The 19,536-nt window shown below is 47.5% G+C and overlaps 2 protein-coding genes across 7 annotated transcripts; both read right to left on the bottom strand.

Annotated features, from left to right (window-relative positions):
- Positions 1 to 211: 211 nt before the first annotated feature.
- RPP21 (ribonuclease P/MRP subunit p21) lies at positions 212 to 19,376 on the bottom strand. 6 transcript variants are annotated; one of them, XM_084966086.1, is made up of 8 exons: positions 18,939 to 19,007; positions 15,870 to 16,329; positions 14,487 to 14,582; positions 8,471 to 8,701; positions 7,267 to 7,289; positions 6,587 to 6,702; positions 5,015 to 5,565; positions 2,033 to 2,161 (listed from the first exon to the last, which is right to left on the bottom strand). In XM_084966086.1, the coding sequence occupies exons 2-7, from the start codon at positions 16,320 to 16,322 to the stop codon at positions 5,018 to 5,020; spliced, it is 1,467 nt and encodes a 488-aa protein (XP_084822212.1). In that variant the 5' UTR covers positions 16,323 to 16,329; positions 18,939 to 19,007; the 3' UTR covers positions 2,033 to 2,161; positions 5,015 to 5,017. The 6 variants fall into 6 exon arrangements, with proteins under 6 accessions (NP_001231623.1, XP_084822212.1, XP_084822215.1 ...); XM_084966089.1 differs by lacking the exon at positions 2,033 to 2,161 and adding an exon at positions 9,405 to 11,785 and having other exon boundaries at positions 3,526 to 5,565; positions 8,471 to 9,126; XM_084966091.1 differs by lacking the exons at positions 2,033 to 2,161; positions 18,939 to 19,007 and adding an exon at positions 19,047 to 19,376 and having other exon boundaries at positions 3,526 to 5,591.
- Positions 5,018 to 16,322, bottom strand: TRIM39 (tripartite motif containing 39). The gene is given in 6 exon segments (NM_001128479.1): positions 5,018 to 5,565; positions 6,587 to 6,702; positions 7,267 to 7,289; positions 8,471 to 8,701; positions 14,487 to 14,582; positions 15,870 to 16,322. Coding segments are annotated over 6 exon segments (1,467 nt in total).
- Positions 19,377 to 19,536: the final 160 nt, after the last annotated feature.

The following is a 19,536-nucleotide window of genomic DNA, read 5'->3' as shown; positions in this document are numbered from 1 at the left end:
GCTGTCACAGTCCTGGAAATGGGGGCTGCTTGGTGGGGCCAAGTGGTCTATAGACATTGGCATCTCCCTGAATAGTGGGAGTGTGAGGATGATCAAGACAAAGGACAAAAAGAACAAAGAAGAGGTTAGCTGGTGACAGAGAAATACAGACAGAAACAGAGAAAAACGGAGTTCAGAGCTTAAGTACTCACAGAACAGAATCACGCAAAGTTAAACAGAATTAAAGTTTATTTGGAAGGTAGGGTAAATCCATCACTGGTGACTGGAGCTCTGAGGCTGCACTTTCTCCTCAGGAAGGTGGGCTGGGATGGGGTTGGCTGTGTTTGGCTGGGGCTGTGGTGGTGTGGGATCTGAGTAGATGAGCGGAATTAATTTTTTAAGCCTTGGCACCTTTCACACCAACCCAGAACTCACCTACATGTCCTTAGCAGCTCTATGTTACCCACTGCTTCAACGCCCAGAAGGTACCCCCATTTCCTTTACCACCTCTCACCTGTCTGGCTCCCTAGCTGGGCCTCAGGCCGGTCGCCCCAGAGCAGATGCCTAGGATCGTTGAGGAACCGCTGGCTGCGCTGGCATGTTAGGCAGGTCTGTACAGTCCAGCGCTGACCCTTGCAGCCTGGCGTGCATGTGGGGAAAAGAGAGTGTCCACGTTTAGGAAAAGAAAAGGTCTCCTGTACCCAGTTTTGCCTCCACTGTTCTCCAGTAGGGATTCCATCCCCTCTGTACTTTGCATACACATTTGATGGTGTCAGGTCCCTGCATAAACACTGTCAATTTCTTGGTGCCCTTTAAGATAAAATCCAAACTCCTTAACAAGATTCTTCAGGTCTACCCTGTTTCCCTCTCCAGCCTCATGTCTTGCCTTTGCCCACCTCAAACTCCAGCCTCCTGAGCTTGGAGGACCACAAACTCTTTGGTCTGAGGTCTAATACAAACACCTAGGATTTCCATTTCCCACTCCCTTTGCTTATAATGAACCTCACCATCAGTAGTTGAAGTAATTTGTATACTAGTCCCCCAATTAAAGCATTTTCTATGCTATTCTATTTTCTTTTTCATGCCTCACCTGTGGCTTATGCGAAGTTCTCCCGCTAGGGGTTGAATCAGAGCTGCAACCGAGGCCTACACCACAGTCACGCAGGATCGGAGCTGCATCTGCGACCTACACCCTAGCTTGGGGCAACGCTGGATCCTTAACTCCCTGAGAGAGGCCAGGGATCGAACCTGCATTCTCACGGACACTAACCCGCCGAGGCACAACGGGAACTCTATTTCTATGCTATTCTAATTGTTTCTGTCTTACTTTGTCCCATCACACTCTAGCGCAATGCCGGACACATCTCAAAAAATAACAGTTGAATGAATAAATGAAGATGGAAAGCATGTCTTCCAGGTGCCAAATAACATCTATTATCACGCACGGGCGAGGCGCCTCTCAAGGCAACATCATTTCTCTACTGCCCAGACCTAGTCTATCCAGGCGGAGTTAATTTAACTCAGAGCTAGAGAAAGCCTCCGCCTCCATATCCCACACCTGGCACCCATTTAAACCCGGGAAGGAGACTTGCCCTCCCCTCCCCCAGCCCACGGACATTCCCCAGCAGAAGGGAGCACTCACGTCGCTGGCGCTGGGTGCAGGTCAGGCCCGGAATGAGGAGGGAAGAGCAGCCACGGCAGAGGGTCCTCTTCACCGAGGGGTCCCTGGAGGCGGAAGTGGATAATGGTCTAGGCGCCTGCGGATAATGGTCTAGGCGCCTGCTCTCTCCCTCCCGTCCTTCCCTGGACTCGCCCACCGCCGTCGGGCTTCGTGCCCCTCTCACCGCCGCAAGACGAGCCGCTTCGCTATGGTCCTCTCCGTGTGGCAGTAAAACCTCGCTAGCGCCTGGTTCTCCGGGTCCTGCGCGAGAACGCAATGGGCGGCCTGAGGGACGGAGCCGTCACTGGGGGCCCGCCACCCTGGACCACTTCCGTACGCGCGGGCTGCGACGCAGACTCACCTGATACAAGAAGCTGAGTCTCTGGAAGGCCTCGCGGTCCTTCACCTGCCCCGCCATCCACTCCGCGCGCGGCAGCTCCGCACCCTAAAGTTCACAGGCCCCGCTCTTGGAGGTAGCCCCGCCCGGGGCGTCCGCGCAAAGCCTCCTGGGAAGTGTAGTTCCTGGGGGCCGTGGGCATTCCTCAATCCGGCGCCACTGTGCGGCCGCACAAACCCATCTAATTGCAAACCCACCTGCTGCGGGTAATCCAAACCAGGGGGTGTCTATGTTTTGCTTTGTCTCCACCCCCAACAACCCCGCCCCGCCCCAGCCACAGCAACATGGGATTCGAGCCACGTCTGCGACCTACGCTACAGCGTAGTAAGGACGGAGCCCCCCCCAACCCACTGAGCGAAGCCAGGGATCAAATCTGCATCTTCATGAATACTAGTCACATTCATTTCCGCTGAGCCACAAGGGAACTCCTTGGCTTCCTTTTAGTCTTCCTCATGCCCACGATAATATTAGATAAAGACTGGAGAGACCAGTGGAGCCGGAGAAAATCTTAAACTGCTAAACATTTTCAGGACAGAAGACTGGTCTCTTTGTGCAGGTAGGCTGGGGAGATGGTTATGCACAATTCATACCCAGCTACTTCCTGCCCTATGCTCCTGAAGCCAAAGGCAGATGGCCTGGAAGATCTACAGACTAAAGGAGTGGGTTATATACTCAAAAGAAGCACTGGCGCCAGTGGTGGGGAAGCTGGAAAGAGTCGAGGAAGAGGGCTCCTGGCCTTCAGAAAGCCCAGCTTACTCCCAATCTTTTCCACTTAAAGAAACACACTTCCTGTCATGCCGTTCTGGACACGCAGTAGGGGAGAGTACAGGAACATGTCAACAACACCCCCTCTCCCCCAGCACAGACATATATAATGCTTCATATCCCTCCCCTTGCCTTCTGACTCTGTTTGCTATTGGACATCATATGTTTACCTCTGTTTCATAGTTAATAATCACTGTGTCCTGAGGTTTAGATGTAGAGCCACAGAACAGGAATAATCCCTGAGATAGGGAGAGGGCAGCCCAAGTCAGGAGAGGATGAGAGTTCTCTCTTCTCTCAACCCCCGTCAGGCTGGATAGGGAACCAGGCCTCCAGCTTGAAGGAAATGGCTGAAATTTCCTCTTGGATAAGTTTCAGAACAGTCCCCAGACTCAAATGAGAAGTATTCTTTAAAAGGCTCGGTGGAAAGGAACCTGACTAGTATCCATGAGGGGGGTTTGATCCCTAGCCTCGCTCATTGGGTTAAGGATCTGGTGTTGCTGTGGCTATGATGTAGGCTGGCAGTTGCAGTTCCGATTCAACCCCCAGCCTGGGAACCTCCATATGCAGCAGGTGCGGTCATTAAAAAAAAAAAAAAGGTACATGCCCAGGCTCATCCCAGATTGGGACAAATCACTGAGGGTGGGCCCAGGAACATGCATTTTTAACACCAAAGAATCGTATACATCAACAGAAGCTGTCATCAAATTACCACACGACACAGAGATCACTTCAGTGGATCCTTTGTTCCATATTTTGTTTTACCAACCAAAGCATCTTGCCACAAAGAACCACAGTCAAGGCACAAAGGTAAGAGGAGAGTCTGGACAAAGTCCTGTTGAGGTGGTAGGAGGAGCTGAAATGCCCTCAATAAACTGCAGTTTCTTATCCTAATCTTCAGTGAACCCCTGATTACCCAAGTAGCAGATAATCCAGTCATTTTAGTTTGGTTTGGCATGCATTGCTTTACCTTTTTTGACAACATATGTACCCTACAGTTTGTTTATTTTGGCCTAACATAAAAATGACTTACATTCTCTGATAGGAGAAATGGCAAAAGGTGAAGGATGGCAACAAACAAGCAAAAAAATTGGCTCTTGTGAACACTAGTTCCAGGCCATATGCACACAGGCCAAAGGAAGTTGCCTATCTGGCCCTTCCCTATACATACCACCCCCTTCTACCCTGTCCCAGGGTGAGGAAGACTCCATTTTCTTTCCCCCGTCCAGCTTGGACACCTTAGCCAGGTAACAAGGCTGACAACTTGGGAGCAGCTACTCAGTAGCATTCTTTAAGGCAGGGGCTTTGGATAGGAATACTTTTCTCTTTCTTCTAATACCTGACTCTCTCCTCTCCAGGTTGGGAAAGCAGTGAAGGGGTAGACACGTCTTGCAGGAGCTCCTGCACCTTGCCTCTCCAGATGAGCAAGGTAACAGCTCTTAGAGACGAGCAACTACAAGGAGGCAGGTGATAAGCCAGCTCTGCTGAAGGCTGAGGCAGAGACCTGGGTTCTCTTTCTTCCCCGCATTCCTACCTCCGGTCAGTCCTACCCATGATGGCAACCAAAGCCACTCTTCTCTTCAGCAGTCTTTAGGAATCTGTTTCTTTAGCCCCCTTTCCTAACCTTCTTTCTTAAGTTTTTTTTTTTTTTTTTAACCTTCTAGCTCTTTTTTTTTAAACCTTCTTTCTAACCTTGATGCCCAATCTCTGCCCTGAACAAAACTCCTCAACTTCTAGACCCACGAGAGCAACTGTCATTCAACTTAATTTCAGTCTAGAGGTACAGAGACCCCTGTGATCTTCCTAAAGAAACCAGACCATTCTGGGTCAAAGAAACCCCCTAAAAGGATGTACAGGGGTTTTGGTTTCCTCCTCTGACTCGAGCAAGTCAGACCCTCCTATAGACTTGTTGTTTCTGGAAAAGCCTCTCCTTCCTTCCCAACCCATCCTGTGCAACAGAAAACCTGATGGACTTCAGGGGCGACAACCCCCTGGGAACCAGCTCCCCACCCTGACAGTTAGGAGGGAGACACAGCGTGCTCTCGTCCCAGCCCAGTCCTACCTACTCCTCCACATAAACCATTCTAGAAACCATGGTGTTCTCCCAGATGGTTCAGGACTGGAACCAGCAGACATGAAGACGCTCCAGCAGGTCACAGGAAGGAAGGCCCGTAGCTCTTGACCCTGCCTCACCCTGATTATTCCCATGTCCCTACCTGTCACTCCCAATCTGTTGGGGGTCTGATGGTCAATGGTGCAGCATTCTTCCGACCAGCCCGGATGCCTGGGTAGAAGAGGGGCCAAAGTTTTTCAGTAAAAGTATCGGTGAAGGTGTAGATGTGAGAGCGGTCTGTGACGTTATAAAAAGACAGTGTGCCGGCCTCATAGTCTAGGAATATGCCCACCCGCTTGGGTTTCACCTTGATGTGCAAAGGGGTAAAAGGCGTGGTGGTGGCTGCATACTTGTCGCCGTTCCACAGCCGCACCCGCCAGTAGCCAGTCTCAGGGAGTGGGGTCAGCTCGCCCTTCCGGCTCACAGAGTCCCGGCACACACCCACGGCCCAGTGGGTCTTGTCGCCCACCTCCACCTCCCAGTAGTGTCGACCTGAGGTGAAGCCCTCAGTGGCCAGGACGCAAGGGTAGAAGGTGAAACGCCGAGGTGTATCAGGGAGATCCCGGAGTCTCGTCTCCACAAACTTGACGCTCTTACGGTCCTCCGACAGGACTAGGTTAGGATGAGCAGTCTCGGGGTCCAGGGTCACATCCGCTGGCGGGAGAAGCCAGAGTGGGGAGCTAGATGAGGACGGGAATAGCTAAACGCCCCTGCCTCACTCTCCAGCCTGCCTTTACAGAGCCTGCTCCCTGCAAGGCCCCAGAACCCGTGGTTTGATTTTCTCACTCCTTGGTGTCACCTAAGGGAGGGGAGGGGGGGACAATGGCTTCACTTCTCATCCTGGCCCTAAAATAAACAGAATGATCTCCTAACTCTGAAAGGACTGGCGGTTTGGGCTGCTGCCTGGTCCTCTGGCCATCCCCCTGACATCATCATCCATCTCACTGTGTGGAGAAGCACAAGGCACAGTCCCAGGGCCAGAGAGAACAGAAAATGTTAAGATGGATACAGAACAAGACAGCATTATAGGCCAGTGATGGGGTGACCACGTGTCTGTTTTCCTGGAATAGCCTGGCTTATGATCATTTTCCAAGTAAGCATAATGAGAGGGGACCAGTTTAGGCAAATTATTTAACCTCTCTGGCTCCCTACTGAGAAAAGTATGAGGCTAAAAGAAGATGACACCTGAGGCTCTTCACTTTTTTCTTTCCTTTTCTTTTTAATTAATTAATTATTATTTTTTTGTCTTTCTGCCTTTTTCCAGGGCTGCTCCTATGGCACATGGAGGTTACCAGGCTAGGGGTCCAATCGGAGCTACAGCTGCCAGCCTACACCACAGCCACAGCCACGCAGGATCCGAGCTGCATCTGCAACCTACACCACAGCTCACGGCAACGCTGGATCCTTAACCCACTGAGCGAGGCCAGGGATCGAACCCGTAACCTCATGGTTCCCAGTCAGATTTGTTTCCGCTGCACCACGAAGGGAAGTCCGAGGCTTCTCACTTTGAGTTGTGACTCAGAGTGAGATTGAAAGCCCAGTACAGGTGGGTGTGGATATGGGCATGAAAAGGGACAGAAGGGAAGGGATAACTGAAGCCCAGAGAAAGCAGGACCTAAAGACTTTCTTCTCTCTGCTGATTCCCTCTGCTAGTTTCCTTTTGGGAACAACTCACCAATTAGCTGTTTAAGGATTTTCCTTAGGGCAAAGTACTGTCGGGGGAAATTGCTGAAGTTCTTTTCCAGCTCTATTGACACTGAAGTCACCTCCATGGTCTTCACCTTCTCACATCTAGGAGGGATGGGGAGATAGGGGAAGAAAGGGCAGGGTCAGGGGAAGCTCCAGCTTAGTGAGTTTTCAGATGTTGTCATCTCTAGGGAGAAACTAAAATTCTCCATCCCCCCACTTTCTTTCTCCTCCCTCAAGACAAGTATTTGCTTGTTGCTTTCTTTTGCCCATCTATGGAAAGCCATGTGGTCCCTTGGACAGACCATTATTGTGTGAATGAGTCTTAGAACTTTTTGAAAGGATTGTTATATTTCATGCAAATAGGTAATCTCCCCCCTCCCCCAAGCCCTTTCCTCCTTCCATCTTGTTTGGACACATTTTCACCCACAGGCCCAGGTAGAATCTTGGTATCTACCTTAACAAGGAAGTCCTGATGGTCAAAGGGAAACGGTAAGGGGCTAGTACTCCCGATGATGTGCTTTCTGCTCCGTGGACACAATAAACCTTCTTCCATATCCTACCCAGATGCTGCATGATATTCCCATCCATACTCCCCCAACTCCTCATTGCAGCCCTACTCTTGAAGCCAAGACCTAACTCACTCGAAGAGATACAAGAATCACTTACTTTTCCAGGGTACTTTTGACATCCTAGAGGAAGGAGAAAAGAAAGCAGTATTGGTCCCGGTGGTCAAGGGTCCTAAAGGCACAAGGTTCCCCTCCTCCCAAACGTTTTAGATCTATTAAATAGGCATGAGGCAAACTAAGGGTCACAATGCAAGAGGAAGAACTCCAGAGGGACCCAAGCACATCTCTCCCGACCTACCCCCCACTTTCAACTCTCAGTCATCATGATGCTTGGTAACTGGTATCACTTCTACACAGTCTCTTGTGTGTTTGTCTTTGCTCTTCAAGGACACTGGGAGCTCAATGCTAGGGACAGGGATTGTGTCTGCTCTTTACTCTGTCCCCCAAGTACCAACCACACACCTGTCTCCTTGAGGATCAGTACAGATAGTTCCAGACTGCTGGCACAGGGACGAATCACACTCTCCCATTGTGGTTTGTATCCCTCGTCTGGCATTGGTTAATAAATATTAAACAACTGTGCGCCAATCCTGATTTGTGAATACTTGGGGTCCAGAAGACAAAGAAGACAAATCTCTGCCCCCCAAGGATTTCCCAGTTTAATGTGGAAGGCAGAACACACATACATGAAAGGACACGAGAATAAATACCAAGCAATATATAACATGCAGATAAATGTACAACGAAGCCTCACTTATTCAAATGCTGGCAATGTGATCTCTAAGATAAGAAATATGTTTCCTACAGCCTTGCAAACATCATTCATTTGCTTAAGAAAACAGATTATTTCAAACATTTTAGAGGTACTATTTACATATTAAAAGCAATATATTACTTATACATTATTTCAAGTGTCCTTCAAACTTTGTTTCTATTCTGAGTACTAGGTAGATCATGTTCCAGGACTTAAAAGTAATGGTTACTGCATTTACACAATTTTTAATGCATAGTTTTTTCACTAATTCAGACTAGACTACCCTCCTCTCAAAAGAGTGAATTTTTTCTTTGGTACAGGTGAAGCACATAATTGTTGGCAAGACGTAAGGGCACAGAAATGATCAGAAGGGGACGGGAGGAATCAGAGAAGCCTTTCTGTAGAGAAAGATCCTTTGAGTATGTCTGGAGGACAGAACTGGAATTTAGAGAGGCAGAGCGGAGGAGTGAGCACTGCAGGCCTGCCGAAGGGCCTGTGCAAAGCTAGGCTGCGCTCTGCCTGAGGGGCTATGCAGGGGCAAAGGTCGAACCTTAAGCATCTCGAAGCCCGACTGTAAGCACTTGCCCTCCACCTCCGCAGCCAAGTGGGCCAGGTCCCGGCGCTTGTCTCCAAGGTGAGCAGCGTTTTCTCGGAGGCGCTGAAGAATGTCCTGTTCCTCCTCCTCCAATCGTGAAAGCAACACCTGCTGCTCTTCATCCAGCCGCCGATGAAGCTCTTCAAATTCCTTTAGGATCTGCTGTCGGCGACTCTCCACTAGCCTCTGAGGACAGGGGGAGGGTGTTATGTTTAACAGGGCCAGGGTGGCATAGGTGCCTTTCCCACCCACCATGTGCATAAATTCACACAGACTTCCAGTGTCACTGGAAAGAGCTTAACAGGACACTCATGTTTCTCTCCACTGGAATTTCCTTCTGTAAAGAATGGCTCCATCCCCACTGTCTCCCCTACTGATGACTTGAGAGTGAAGACCACTTGCAAAGTTAAAAAATAAACCAGTGTTGGAGTTCTCATCGTGGCTCAGTGGAAATGGATCCGACTAGCATCCATGAGGACGCAGGTTCGATCTCTGGGTTAAGGATCCGGTATTGCCGTGAGCTGTGGTGTTGGTCACAGACTTGGCCTGAATCTGACGTGGCTGTGGCTGTGGCGGAGGCCAGCAGCTATAGCTCCTATTGGGCCCCTAGCCTGGGAACCTCCATATGCCGAGGGTTCAGCCCTAGAAAAGACAAAAAAAAAAAAAAAAAAAAAAAAAAAAAAGGAGGAGTTCCCACTGTGGTACAGCAAAGCAAAAATGAATCTGACTAGGAACCATGAGGTTGCAGGTTTGATCCCTGGCCTCGCTCAGTGGGTTAAGGATCTGGCATTGCTGTGAGCTGTGGTGTAGGTCAGAGACGTGGCTCGGATGTGGCATTGCCGTGGCTCTGATGTAGGCCGGCAGCAACAGCTCCAATTAGACCCCTAGCCTGGGAACCTCCATGTGTCGCAGGTGCAGCCCTAAAAAGACAAAAGACCAAAAAAAAAAGGTTAAAAAAAATTTTATGAGGAGTTCCCGTTGTAGCTCAGCAGATTACAAACCTCACTAGCATCCATGAGTTTTTGGGTTCAATCCTTGGCCTTGCTCAGTGGGTTAAGGATCTGGTGTTGCTGTGGCTGTGGTGTAGGCTGGCAACCGCAGCTCTGATTCAACCCCTAGCTTGGGAACTCCCAAATATTGTGGATATGGCCCTAAAAAATACATATATTTATTAAATTAACTTCCAAAAAAACTGTACTTTTATGTTTTAGTAAAAAAAATTCAAGACATAACAACTCAATAATAGGGAGTTCCTGTTGTAGCTCAGCAGAAATGAATCTGACTAGTATCCATGAGGATGCAGGTTTGATCCTTGGTCTCTCTCAGTGGGTTGGAAAGCCGGCATTGCTCTGGGCTGTAGTATAGGTCAGATGAGGCTCAGATCCTATGTTGCTGTGGTTGTGGTGCAGGCTGACAGCTGTAGCTCCAATTTGACCCCTAGAGGGAACTTCCATATGCTGTGGGTGTGGCCCTAAAAAGATAAAAAAGAAAAAAGAAAAAAAAAAGAACTCAATAATATCATGACACCTACTACCTCAGAGATCAGAATACCTCTGCTAGTCCCTAAAGTTCTAGCTAATGCCATTGGCCAAGAAAAGGTAAGTACAAATACTGGCAAGTGAAAGACTGTCATCATTTTTACACTGCAAGACATCTACTTGATAAAAACCTGAGAAACAACTGGTAAAGTATCACAATTAGTAAGATTTTAGTAATGGATCATTATGAAATATAAATGTAGATTTCAGGGCTGAACCTGTTTAGTAACAGTTTCAAGTCACTCAGAGACTGACAGTTTCTGCCCCAGGAACAGGTTATAGAAGTTTGCTAGTAATTAGTTGCTTGAAATTTGAAACACGTTTTCTTTCCGTTAAACCTCTAACGTTCCTGAAATTGGATAATATGGGACCCTTTCTGAGAGTTATCAGCAGGCACATTTTCTCCTGTGCACCCCCACTGCAACAAGAGGTATCTCCCCAAAGGATTCCCCAAGTATTAGAGGACTGATTCAGCTCAAGAGGGAAGGAAAGTGAGAAGCAGAGACTGAGACTCTGGAAGGAGGAAGTGGCTATGGACTGGAAGGCAGGGCTGAGGGTAAATAGAAAGTGGGCCTCAAAAGACTGTATTTCTGGATTTCAAGCTAGTTCCCAACAGAAACTGACTATAGCTCCAGTCCGAGAGCTGCTTGCTCCTCCCCATTCCACTGCTGCCTCCTCAGGAGCACATGGGAATAAAAAAATATTCTCACACTTACCCTGAAGTAAAACACATCCTTAAACAAGCAAACACACACCTCCCGCCACCCATTTTTCCTGTGTGTGTGTGTTTAGGGCTTATGTATGGGTAGCACCTAGGATTCAAAATGTGGTAAAAAGGAGGCAAAGGGGTCTCATATAATCCCATAATCCCTTCTCTCTCTTTTTTTCCCCTCTATATTTGTAGGGCAGTGGTTCTTAATCGGGTTTTACCTCCCTCTAGGGATATACAGGGATGTTTTGGAAACAGGGAATTTTTGTTTGCATGACTGGGGATGCTCCTGAAAGGATGCTAACACTCATCCAACGTGTGAGGCCACCCAGCAAGATGATCTGCACCATTTTCTCTAGTCCTGCTGGATATTAAAAAACGAGTCCTGGACTTGAAGGCCTGTGTTTTCGTTGTTGGCCGCACCTGTGGCACATGGAAATTCCAGGGCCAAGGACTGAACCAGGGGTGCCACTTTATAAATAACAGAGTAATTTGTATATGGTTTTAATATACCTGAATTTGTTAGGAATAGGTGAAAAATCATTAAAATTACATATTTTTTAGAACTTTACTAAAAGTTATTTACCATTTTGAAAAACTGTTATCAACAGCCAAACTGCTTGTGGCATTTGAGTCAACATTACTACACAATTACCTCAGTGTAAATTTGTATTTGTTGCATTGTTGATGATGGTACAAGGATAAAACTACATTGCAGTATCTTTCCCAAATATTCACACACTAGATTTTGTTATAAATTACTCTTATGTTGTTATGTCATATTTGGGCATGACGGCCTCCTTAAAAATCATATGGATATCGAGTTCCCATCGTGGCACAATGGAAACAAATCTGACTAGGAACCATGAGGTTGCAGGTCTGATCCCTGGCCTGGCTCAGTGGGTTAAGGATCCGGTGTTGCCTGTGGTGTAGATCATAGACTCGGCTCTCGTTGCTCCAGCTGTGGTGTAGGCTGGCAGCTATAGCTCTGATTAGACTCCTAGCCTGGGAACCTCTGTGGCCCTAAAAAAAAAAAAAAAAAGCAGATAGGCTACTTTATCCATAATTTTCATTTCTGCATGGTTAATTACGAATTATTTATTTCTAAAAGAGTTTATGTGTCTGGAGGTGGGCATGAGGGAGAGAAAGGAGAATTCAAAAGTCTCTGAAGGAATGTTGCTGGTTGGTTGATAGTTTCAGAGACCATTGAAATGATAATTTACATTTTAGAAAGACACTACAGTTCTGTTCAAACATTTAGCACATTTAAAAAATTTTTATTCTTCTCTCCATTCTTTTCCTTTAAGAAGGTGATCAACAGGAAGAAGGAAGCTAATAACCAGGGTATAAGCTTTATTTTCACATATTTCCTTAGGGAACCCTCCAAAAGGACAAAGAACTTTTTTCGAAATGAACTAATTTTTCAAAATTAGTTCAAGTTCTAAAAAATTCAAATGCTTGTTTGTTAAAATGTATAAAGGACCAAGGTAATACTTAGTAATACTGAATAATACTTACTTCTTGTTGAAATGTTGTCATTGTTTTAAAAAAGTTAGTGTTTCTACTAATTTCAAACCTGTGTTTAATTTTTTGTGGTCCCTAAATATCAACTCCAAAAACGACTCATTATTTCTTCTAGAAATCTTTTTTCTTTCTTTCTCTCTCTTTTACTTTTTTTTGGCTGTGCCCAAGGCATACGAAAATTCCAGGGCCAGGGAATAAATAAGCGCAGCAGTAACCCAAGCCACTGAAATGACAGCACCAAATCCTTAACCTGCTGCATCACAGGAGAGCCCCTCTTCTGGAAGTCCTTGATGAGGTTAAGTTTCTACACTGTCTCCTTATGAATTTGCAACTGTGCTTTTTGTGCTATGTCATTTCTATTTTCTCCACTTGACTATAAGCTGAAGGACGGTAGGGACTGTGTTTTTGCTCATCGTTGTTCCCCAGTATCAAAGACAGGGTTTGGCCTATACTAGACGCTTAGTAAATATTTATTTGTTCGTTTTGTTTTTTTTTGGTCTTTTTAGTGCTGCTCCTGTGGCATAGAGGTTCCCAGGCTAGAGGTGGAATCGGAGCTGCAGCTGCTGGCCTACACCATAACCACAGAAATGCTAGATCCAAGCCACATCTTCAACCTACACCACAACTCATGGCTGTGCCAGATCCTTAACCCACTTAGTGAGGCCAGGTATTGAACCCATGTCCTCATAGATATTAGTCAGGTTCATTACTGCTGAGCCATGATGGCAACTCCTTAGTAAATATTTATTGATTCATGTAGCATTAGTGTCCCTGGTAATTCTCTGATGGCCTAGTGGGTTGAGGCTCCTACATTCTCACCACTGAGATTCTGGCTGCTGCTGTGCTCTGTGGTGTAGGTTTGATCCCTGGCCCAGGAATTCCCACATACTGCCTGTGTGGCAAAAAAGGAAAAAACAAAACAAAACAAAAACAACAACAACAACAAAACAAGAGAGAACCTGAAATAAATGTTGCAACTCACATTAAAAAAAGAAAAAAAACAAAGAATTTGCATCCCTGGTTTTGCCACACACTGGCTATATGATCTTGGACTAGTCACTTATCAAGTTCTGTTTCCTCCTGTGTAAACTGGGGATAACAATACTTACCTTACAGGGTCTCTAAGTTCACTCTTGCCAAATATGACTTCCTGGACTCCCTTCTTCTTATCTTGTACCTTCTCTACGTCCCATTTGAGCCAAGTCTAGCCTGAATTCTTAGAACTTCAATCCGGGCAGAACTCTAAGACCTAACACAATCCTGAAAGTTTGGAATGTCTTGGATACCTAATGAATTAATGCTCAGGGCTCAATAAATACTAGTTATTATTACTGCTACTATTAATACATGTCTCACTGTCCAATAGAAGAAATAGGACAGATACCAAAATACCATGCTACAAATATGTTAATGCTATGGAAGAGATGCAAAACTGTATGCAAATTAAAAGAGCCAATTTCTAAAGGTTCCAGAAAGGCTACATAAGCAGTGGTTTTCACCAATAGGATCCTACAGTAGAGGATGGGGAAAGGAAGACTATCCTAGAAACTAACCTCATCTAGCATTTTTGAGTTTACTTGAGTTAAGAGAATGTGGTCTAGAGGTTACTGGGCAGCTCCTCCATCCTTCCTCCCGAGTGCATCTTCCACATTCTTCTTGCCTCAATCCCTCTAAGAAACTCCTATCCCTGCCCACTCAGCAGAGAGCCTTCTTCCCTGCCTTACAAAGAAAAGGAGACCAACAGGCATGAACTCCCTCAACTCCACAGATATAAGATATTCTGTCCTTCACCTCTTCCATCTTTCTCAATACTTAATCCATGACAATTAATCTAAGTACAATGTTTAATGACAATCAAGCTTAATAAAAATACCATCATTTCTGAGAGAACAGCATTTTTCTTTTTCTTTCTTTTTATGGCCGCGTATAGAAGTTCCTGGGCCAGGGACTGAATCTCAGCCACAGCTGCAACCTAACACCACAGCTGTGGCAACGATGAATCCTTAATTCACTGCACTGGGCCGGGGATTGAACCCTTGCTGCCTCAGAGACAACGAGGGATCCTTAACCCACCGTGCCACAGCGGGAGCTCCGAGAATAGCATTTTTCTAAGGAACCAGAACTGGGGGGGTTAAATAATGTGTGGTTAATGTTTGGTTAACTGCCTGTAGAGCAGCCCAAATGGATCTCCTGCCTTTACCTTGAGTTCGCCAGGCTTCTTCTCCTCAGAGGACTTGCAGCGGGTGATCTCCTGTAGCTTCTGCTCCAGGGGCTCCAGGCACTTCTGCAGTTTTTCCTGAGGGGTGCAAAGTGGGAGAATGGCATTTGGGATTATCTGGTACATCCTATGTTCAGAAACTAACCCATTTGTTTTAAATCATTTGTTTTGCTTCCTATCCATCTCTTACCACCTCTTGATGCAACTGCCTTGTCTGTCATTTGGGGTGTCAATTTCCTACAGGTCCCCTCTTCCTGCCACCAACCTGTCTCCATATCACTTTCTTTGTTCACCAAACTTTCCTTTCACTGAATCTCACAGTGTCCAGTTGTCACCAACTCTCTGTCCTTCTCCTGCCCTGTTCATTTTCTTACTCATGGAACTGCCTATTACTGTCAAAGTGACCTCCTGTCCCCTGATATCTTTCTTTAAATTGTTGTCCTATCCAACTCTAACCACTTGCAAATATAATACAATCTTGATTACTTATTTTGGAAACTACCATAAAATCTTATTTCTAAGATTTTACTAATATAATTGGTCAAAGTTCTTGATAAAGTGCTAAGACATTAAAATCTCGAGTTCCTATTACTCAAACATGTATCCTGGGTCCCAGTGGTAAGTTAATCCGTATACCATGTTATCTATCATCCAGGCAAGATGCAAACAGACTGGTTCAGCTTGGCCTGGTGGAGGTCATTCTAAAGTGATGTTATCTATGCCCAATACTAGGTTAAACAAGGGGCATGTGAGCAGGAGGAAAGAATGAAGAAACCAGACTACCTTTCAGTTCTTCCTAAATTTGATCTTCTCCATGCGGTTTCATTCACTTGTGAAAAACATAATACATTCCAGGACCACACATACGCAGATGTGTTATAAAAGTCAGAGAGAAATTTTGGGATATTTCTCATTGCTTTTTTTTTTGCTTTTTAGGGCCGTACCTGCAGCATATGGAGGTTCCCAGGCTAGGGGTCCAACGGAAGCTACAGCTGCTGACCTATGACACAGGTGCAGCCATGCCAGATCTGAGCCGTGTCTGCGACCTACACCATAGCTCATGGCAACACTGGATCCTTAACCCTCTGAGCAAGGCCAGGGATCAAACCTGCAACCTCATGGTTCCTAGTCAGATTTCTTTCCACTGTGCCATGATGGGAACTCCTCTCACTGCTCTTCTTCATGCCTGAGGATAACTGATCAGATGTGCTGTGTGCCTAGTGTATGTAGCTCTGAGGGGAATACAGAGTGAGGACCAGATACCATCTTGCCCTCAGGAACTTATGATCTTCTACCCAGGGAATCTCTCACCCTCTGCACTCCTCTCCCTTGCCCTGCATTAGCATCATGTGTCTGGTTCCTTACCTTGTACTCCTGGGTGGCATCATCCAGTGGCACAACGGTATGGGCCCGGTGAGTGTGGGAAATTGCACATATCAAACAGACAGCCTCCTGGTCCTCATAGCAGAAGAGGCTGAGGGCCTCGTGGTGCTGGGGGCAGAGGCTCTCATCTCGGATCTTCCGCTTGACAGCTTGGAGCTGCTTGGCAATTTCCACCATACTGCCCAGCTGTCGATTAGGCCGGAGGCTGCGGTAGCGGGATGTCTTTCGACAGACAGGGCAAGGGAAGTCCCTCTCTAGGTCCTCCCACCAGCGGGTGATGCAAGCTTTGCAGAAGTTGTGCCCACACTCAATGATGACAGGCTCCTTCAGATACTCCAGGCACACAGAACAACTTGCCTCCACCTGTAAGTTCTCCAGCGCTGCAGCTGTGGAGGCTGCAGAGGCCCCGGCCTCTAACAGACTTGTCTCTGCCATTATTTAACTTGAAGTTAGGAAGGGGGAAGAGGAAAGAAAAATGTTAATTGGAGGTTTAATTTTTTGGCATCCCTGACCTGACATGTACGTCCATGTTAAACGCTAACTGCAGATTTAGTCCCTTCGTGGTATTTTACATCTTCTCTCCCACTAGTCAAGCTCTTTTGTTTCTCCATTTCCAAAACTTGTGACTCCCAGACATTAACTTTTTTTTTCTCTGCAGCAAACTGACATATAACCCTCAATCTCTTGTCTATTATCACTTCCTCTTGTTAGAAACAGAGGCCCCTTTCAACTTTAGCCCAAAGTACTTCTCCTGATTCTGTTTCATTCCATTTGTGTCTTAGAACCAATAGTTCCAGACCAATGAATTCCTGGTTGGACATACTTATCTTTTTTGGCTGTGCCCATGGCAGGTGGAAGTTCCCAGGCCAGGGACTGAACCAAAGCCACAGCAGTGAAAATGTCAGATCCTTAACTGGCTGAGCCACCAAAGAACTCCAACACATTTTTCTTTTTGCTTTTTAGGGCCAAAAAAAGAACTTCCACAGCATATGGAAGTTCTCAGGCTACTGGTCAATTTGGAGCTACAGCTGCCGGCCAATTATACCACAGCCACAGCAACTCTGAAGCAGAGCTGCATCTGCAACCTACACCATGGCTCATGGCAATCCAAGCAAGGCCAGGGATTGAACCTGCATCTTCATGGATACTAGTAGGATTTGTGTCCGCTGCGCCACAATGGGAACTCCCCGACATATTTTTTCTAATGGATGAGAAAGGAGTTTCAGAAAGTGGAATGTGCCATAAAAGTCAAGCATTAAGGTTTCTTTCTTTCTTTTCTTTTTTGGCTGCACCCGTGGCATATGGAAGTTCCCTGGGGCCAGGGATCGAATCCCAGCTGAAGCTGTGACCTATGCCACAGCTGTAGCAATGCCAGATCCTTAACCCACTACAGCACAGCAGGAACTCCTAATTAAGGTTCCTTAAGTATGCATTAAAGCGTAATGTTACAGAAGAGTTTTACTACAATAGCCCATTGGAACCTAAGCTTGATTCTCTGGCATTGTTCTCTCACTCTTTCAAACGGTAATAAATGGAGTGAGTTAGGCAAGGGTAACAACCTCTTTTTTTCAGAAGTCTGGAATTATTCTTCCTTTTAGCAGGCTAGCCTAGAGGAAGTGTGCTATCTTTTCGGAATGAAATGATTCATACAACAACTCATTTCTATTTGTGTGCATTTGGACTTTTGGAACTGCTAGAAAGTGATAAATTCATGGCAACTGTACTAGAAAGTCTATTTCTATTACTGAGCCCAGGGCAAGAACTTCTTGAAAAGACAGCTGACATGTCTATTCTAGTATTCAGCAATGACTGGAGTCTTCTGAAATCAACATCAATAACTAATTCCTTGGATGTACTGTACCTCCAAATAATAGGTTCTGGAGTGGCTGGGAATTAAAAGTAAAGAGGCAATCAAAAACTTCCTCAAACGAAGCCTTAAAAGAATTGCAAATGCATGTAAGAGATTTATAAACCAGAAGGCTGGTCCTCTACTCCACTTAAAACATCACCACTTTTATCCACGAAAATAGTTGATTTCTCTATCCCCTTAACCCCTCCTGTGGACCCCCCCCCACACACAGAGGACCCAAGAGAATAAATTTATTAAGTCTATGTGTTGAGAGACAAGTGGCCATGTAATGATTAGGGTTAACAATGATTATTCCTGTATATATTTATGGCACACGTGAAAAGTGTTTCATTTGGAGTAGGAACTGGTTAACTTGTTTGGACCTGAATTTCTTCCCTCAACCAGAAGTTCAGTCGGATGATTTTTTTCTACCTACAGGAATCCAACTTGGACCAGTGACTATTCACTTTCCCTAACCTTCTAGAAATTAGGTGGTCTCTTCACCTGGGGTGAGTTAAACTGTATGCAGAATTAGGGACCAGGAAGGATCTAGAGTGGTAAAGAAGCAGCGTGAGAGATGGGGAAAAGGTTAAGGAAATATGAGGAGAGAATTTGGAGCTACAGCAATAGTGTGGCTTTGGGTGTCTCTGGGTTGGTCATTTCTTAGCCTCTACTCCTCATATCTCAGTAGAAGGGCAAACTTCGGAAACGTCCTCGTTTTGTTTCTACCACTGTCCTGGGTCCCGCCGTACGACCCGCTCCTGAGCGTGGTCCACGACTCGGTCCCACCCCGTCTCCATTTCTCCCGCCAGATCTGGCGCAGGGGGACTGGAGAGGGGGAAAGGAAACGCCGTGGTTGGCAGGGAGGGAGGGATGAGTGTCCAGGTGAGAAGAAGGTGTGACGTGAAGGTGGGATGCCCGCCGCTATGACGCGGCCGAGACCCGCGGTGACGGCGTCAGAGTTTCACCCGGGGAGGTGAGCGGCAGCGGGACGGGGGAACGGCGGGGTAGCCAAGCAACGCCGGACGCGCTGACGTCGCCGGGGCGGCAAAACGTCCGCCCGGGCCCGAGGCGGGCGGAGGCAGCAGTGGTTACGTGCGGGGGGCCGGTGACGCAGTCGCGGGGCGCTAGGACGCGGCGTGCGCAGCCGGCCGGCGGGGGCAGGCCCCAGGGCCCGGGCGCCGCGGCGGGACAGCACCTACCTTCCCGGCTTCGGGTCCGGGAGTGCGGGGCGCGGAGCCGCCGGAGCGCTGCCTCCCTCCTTCCTCCTCCCCCCGCCCCCGCCCCGCAGCGCGACACACAATACTCGCCGGAAGCGGAAGCCACGCCGAGAGGCTCGTGTCAGTGGAAGCCGGGGTGTCGGCGGGCGGCCGCGGGAGGGCCTAGCGACGCCTGCGGAAGAAGGAGAAGGCTGGGGGATGGAGGTGAGAACCAGCAGGAGGAGTCAAGGGCGAGAAGGGACCCAGAGGGACAGGTAGCTGAAATGCGGTCGTCCAGGTGATCCGAGGAATCCTCTGGGAAAAGAGGACCGCGCATGCGCGCGGCGGAGCGCTGAAGCCCATTGCCCTCAGGCGCCTATCCGCGCCCGGGTGGGCGAGACCCGGACAGGGTGAGGGCCCGGGCTCTCTCCTGGCTCGCCTAGTCCCGGGTGGGGCTGGGAGCCGCCGGGGGCGGGGCAAGGGCGAGTTGCGGACTTTGAGCTACACTTCTCTCCAAGCCGGCCCGGGGGAAGGTGGCTCGCCGATGCGGCGGCCAATAACGTGGCGGACCTGCGGATCTCAGCTGGCACGTCACTTCCGA

The sequence above is a fragment of the Sus scrofa genome, chromosome 7 (assembly GCF_054392235.1).
Source record: "Sus scrofa isolate SSC_HxYL_T2T_F1_AM1 chromosome 7, Sscrofa_HxYL_maternal_Yorkshire_Landrace_v2.0, whole genome shotgun sequence".
In the NCBI taxonomy this organism is placed as follows: Eukaryota; Metazoa; Chordata; class Mammalia; order Artiodactyla; family Suidae; genus Sus; species Sus scrofa.
Note: the sequence above shows the minus strand (reverse complement) of the source record. Positions and strands in the feature narration are given on the sequence as shown.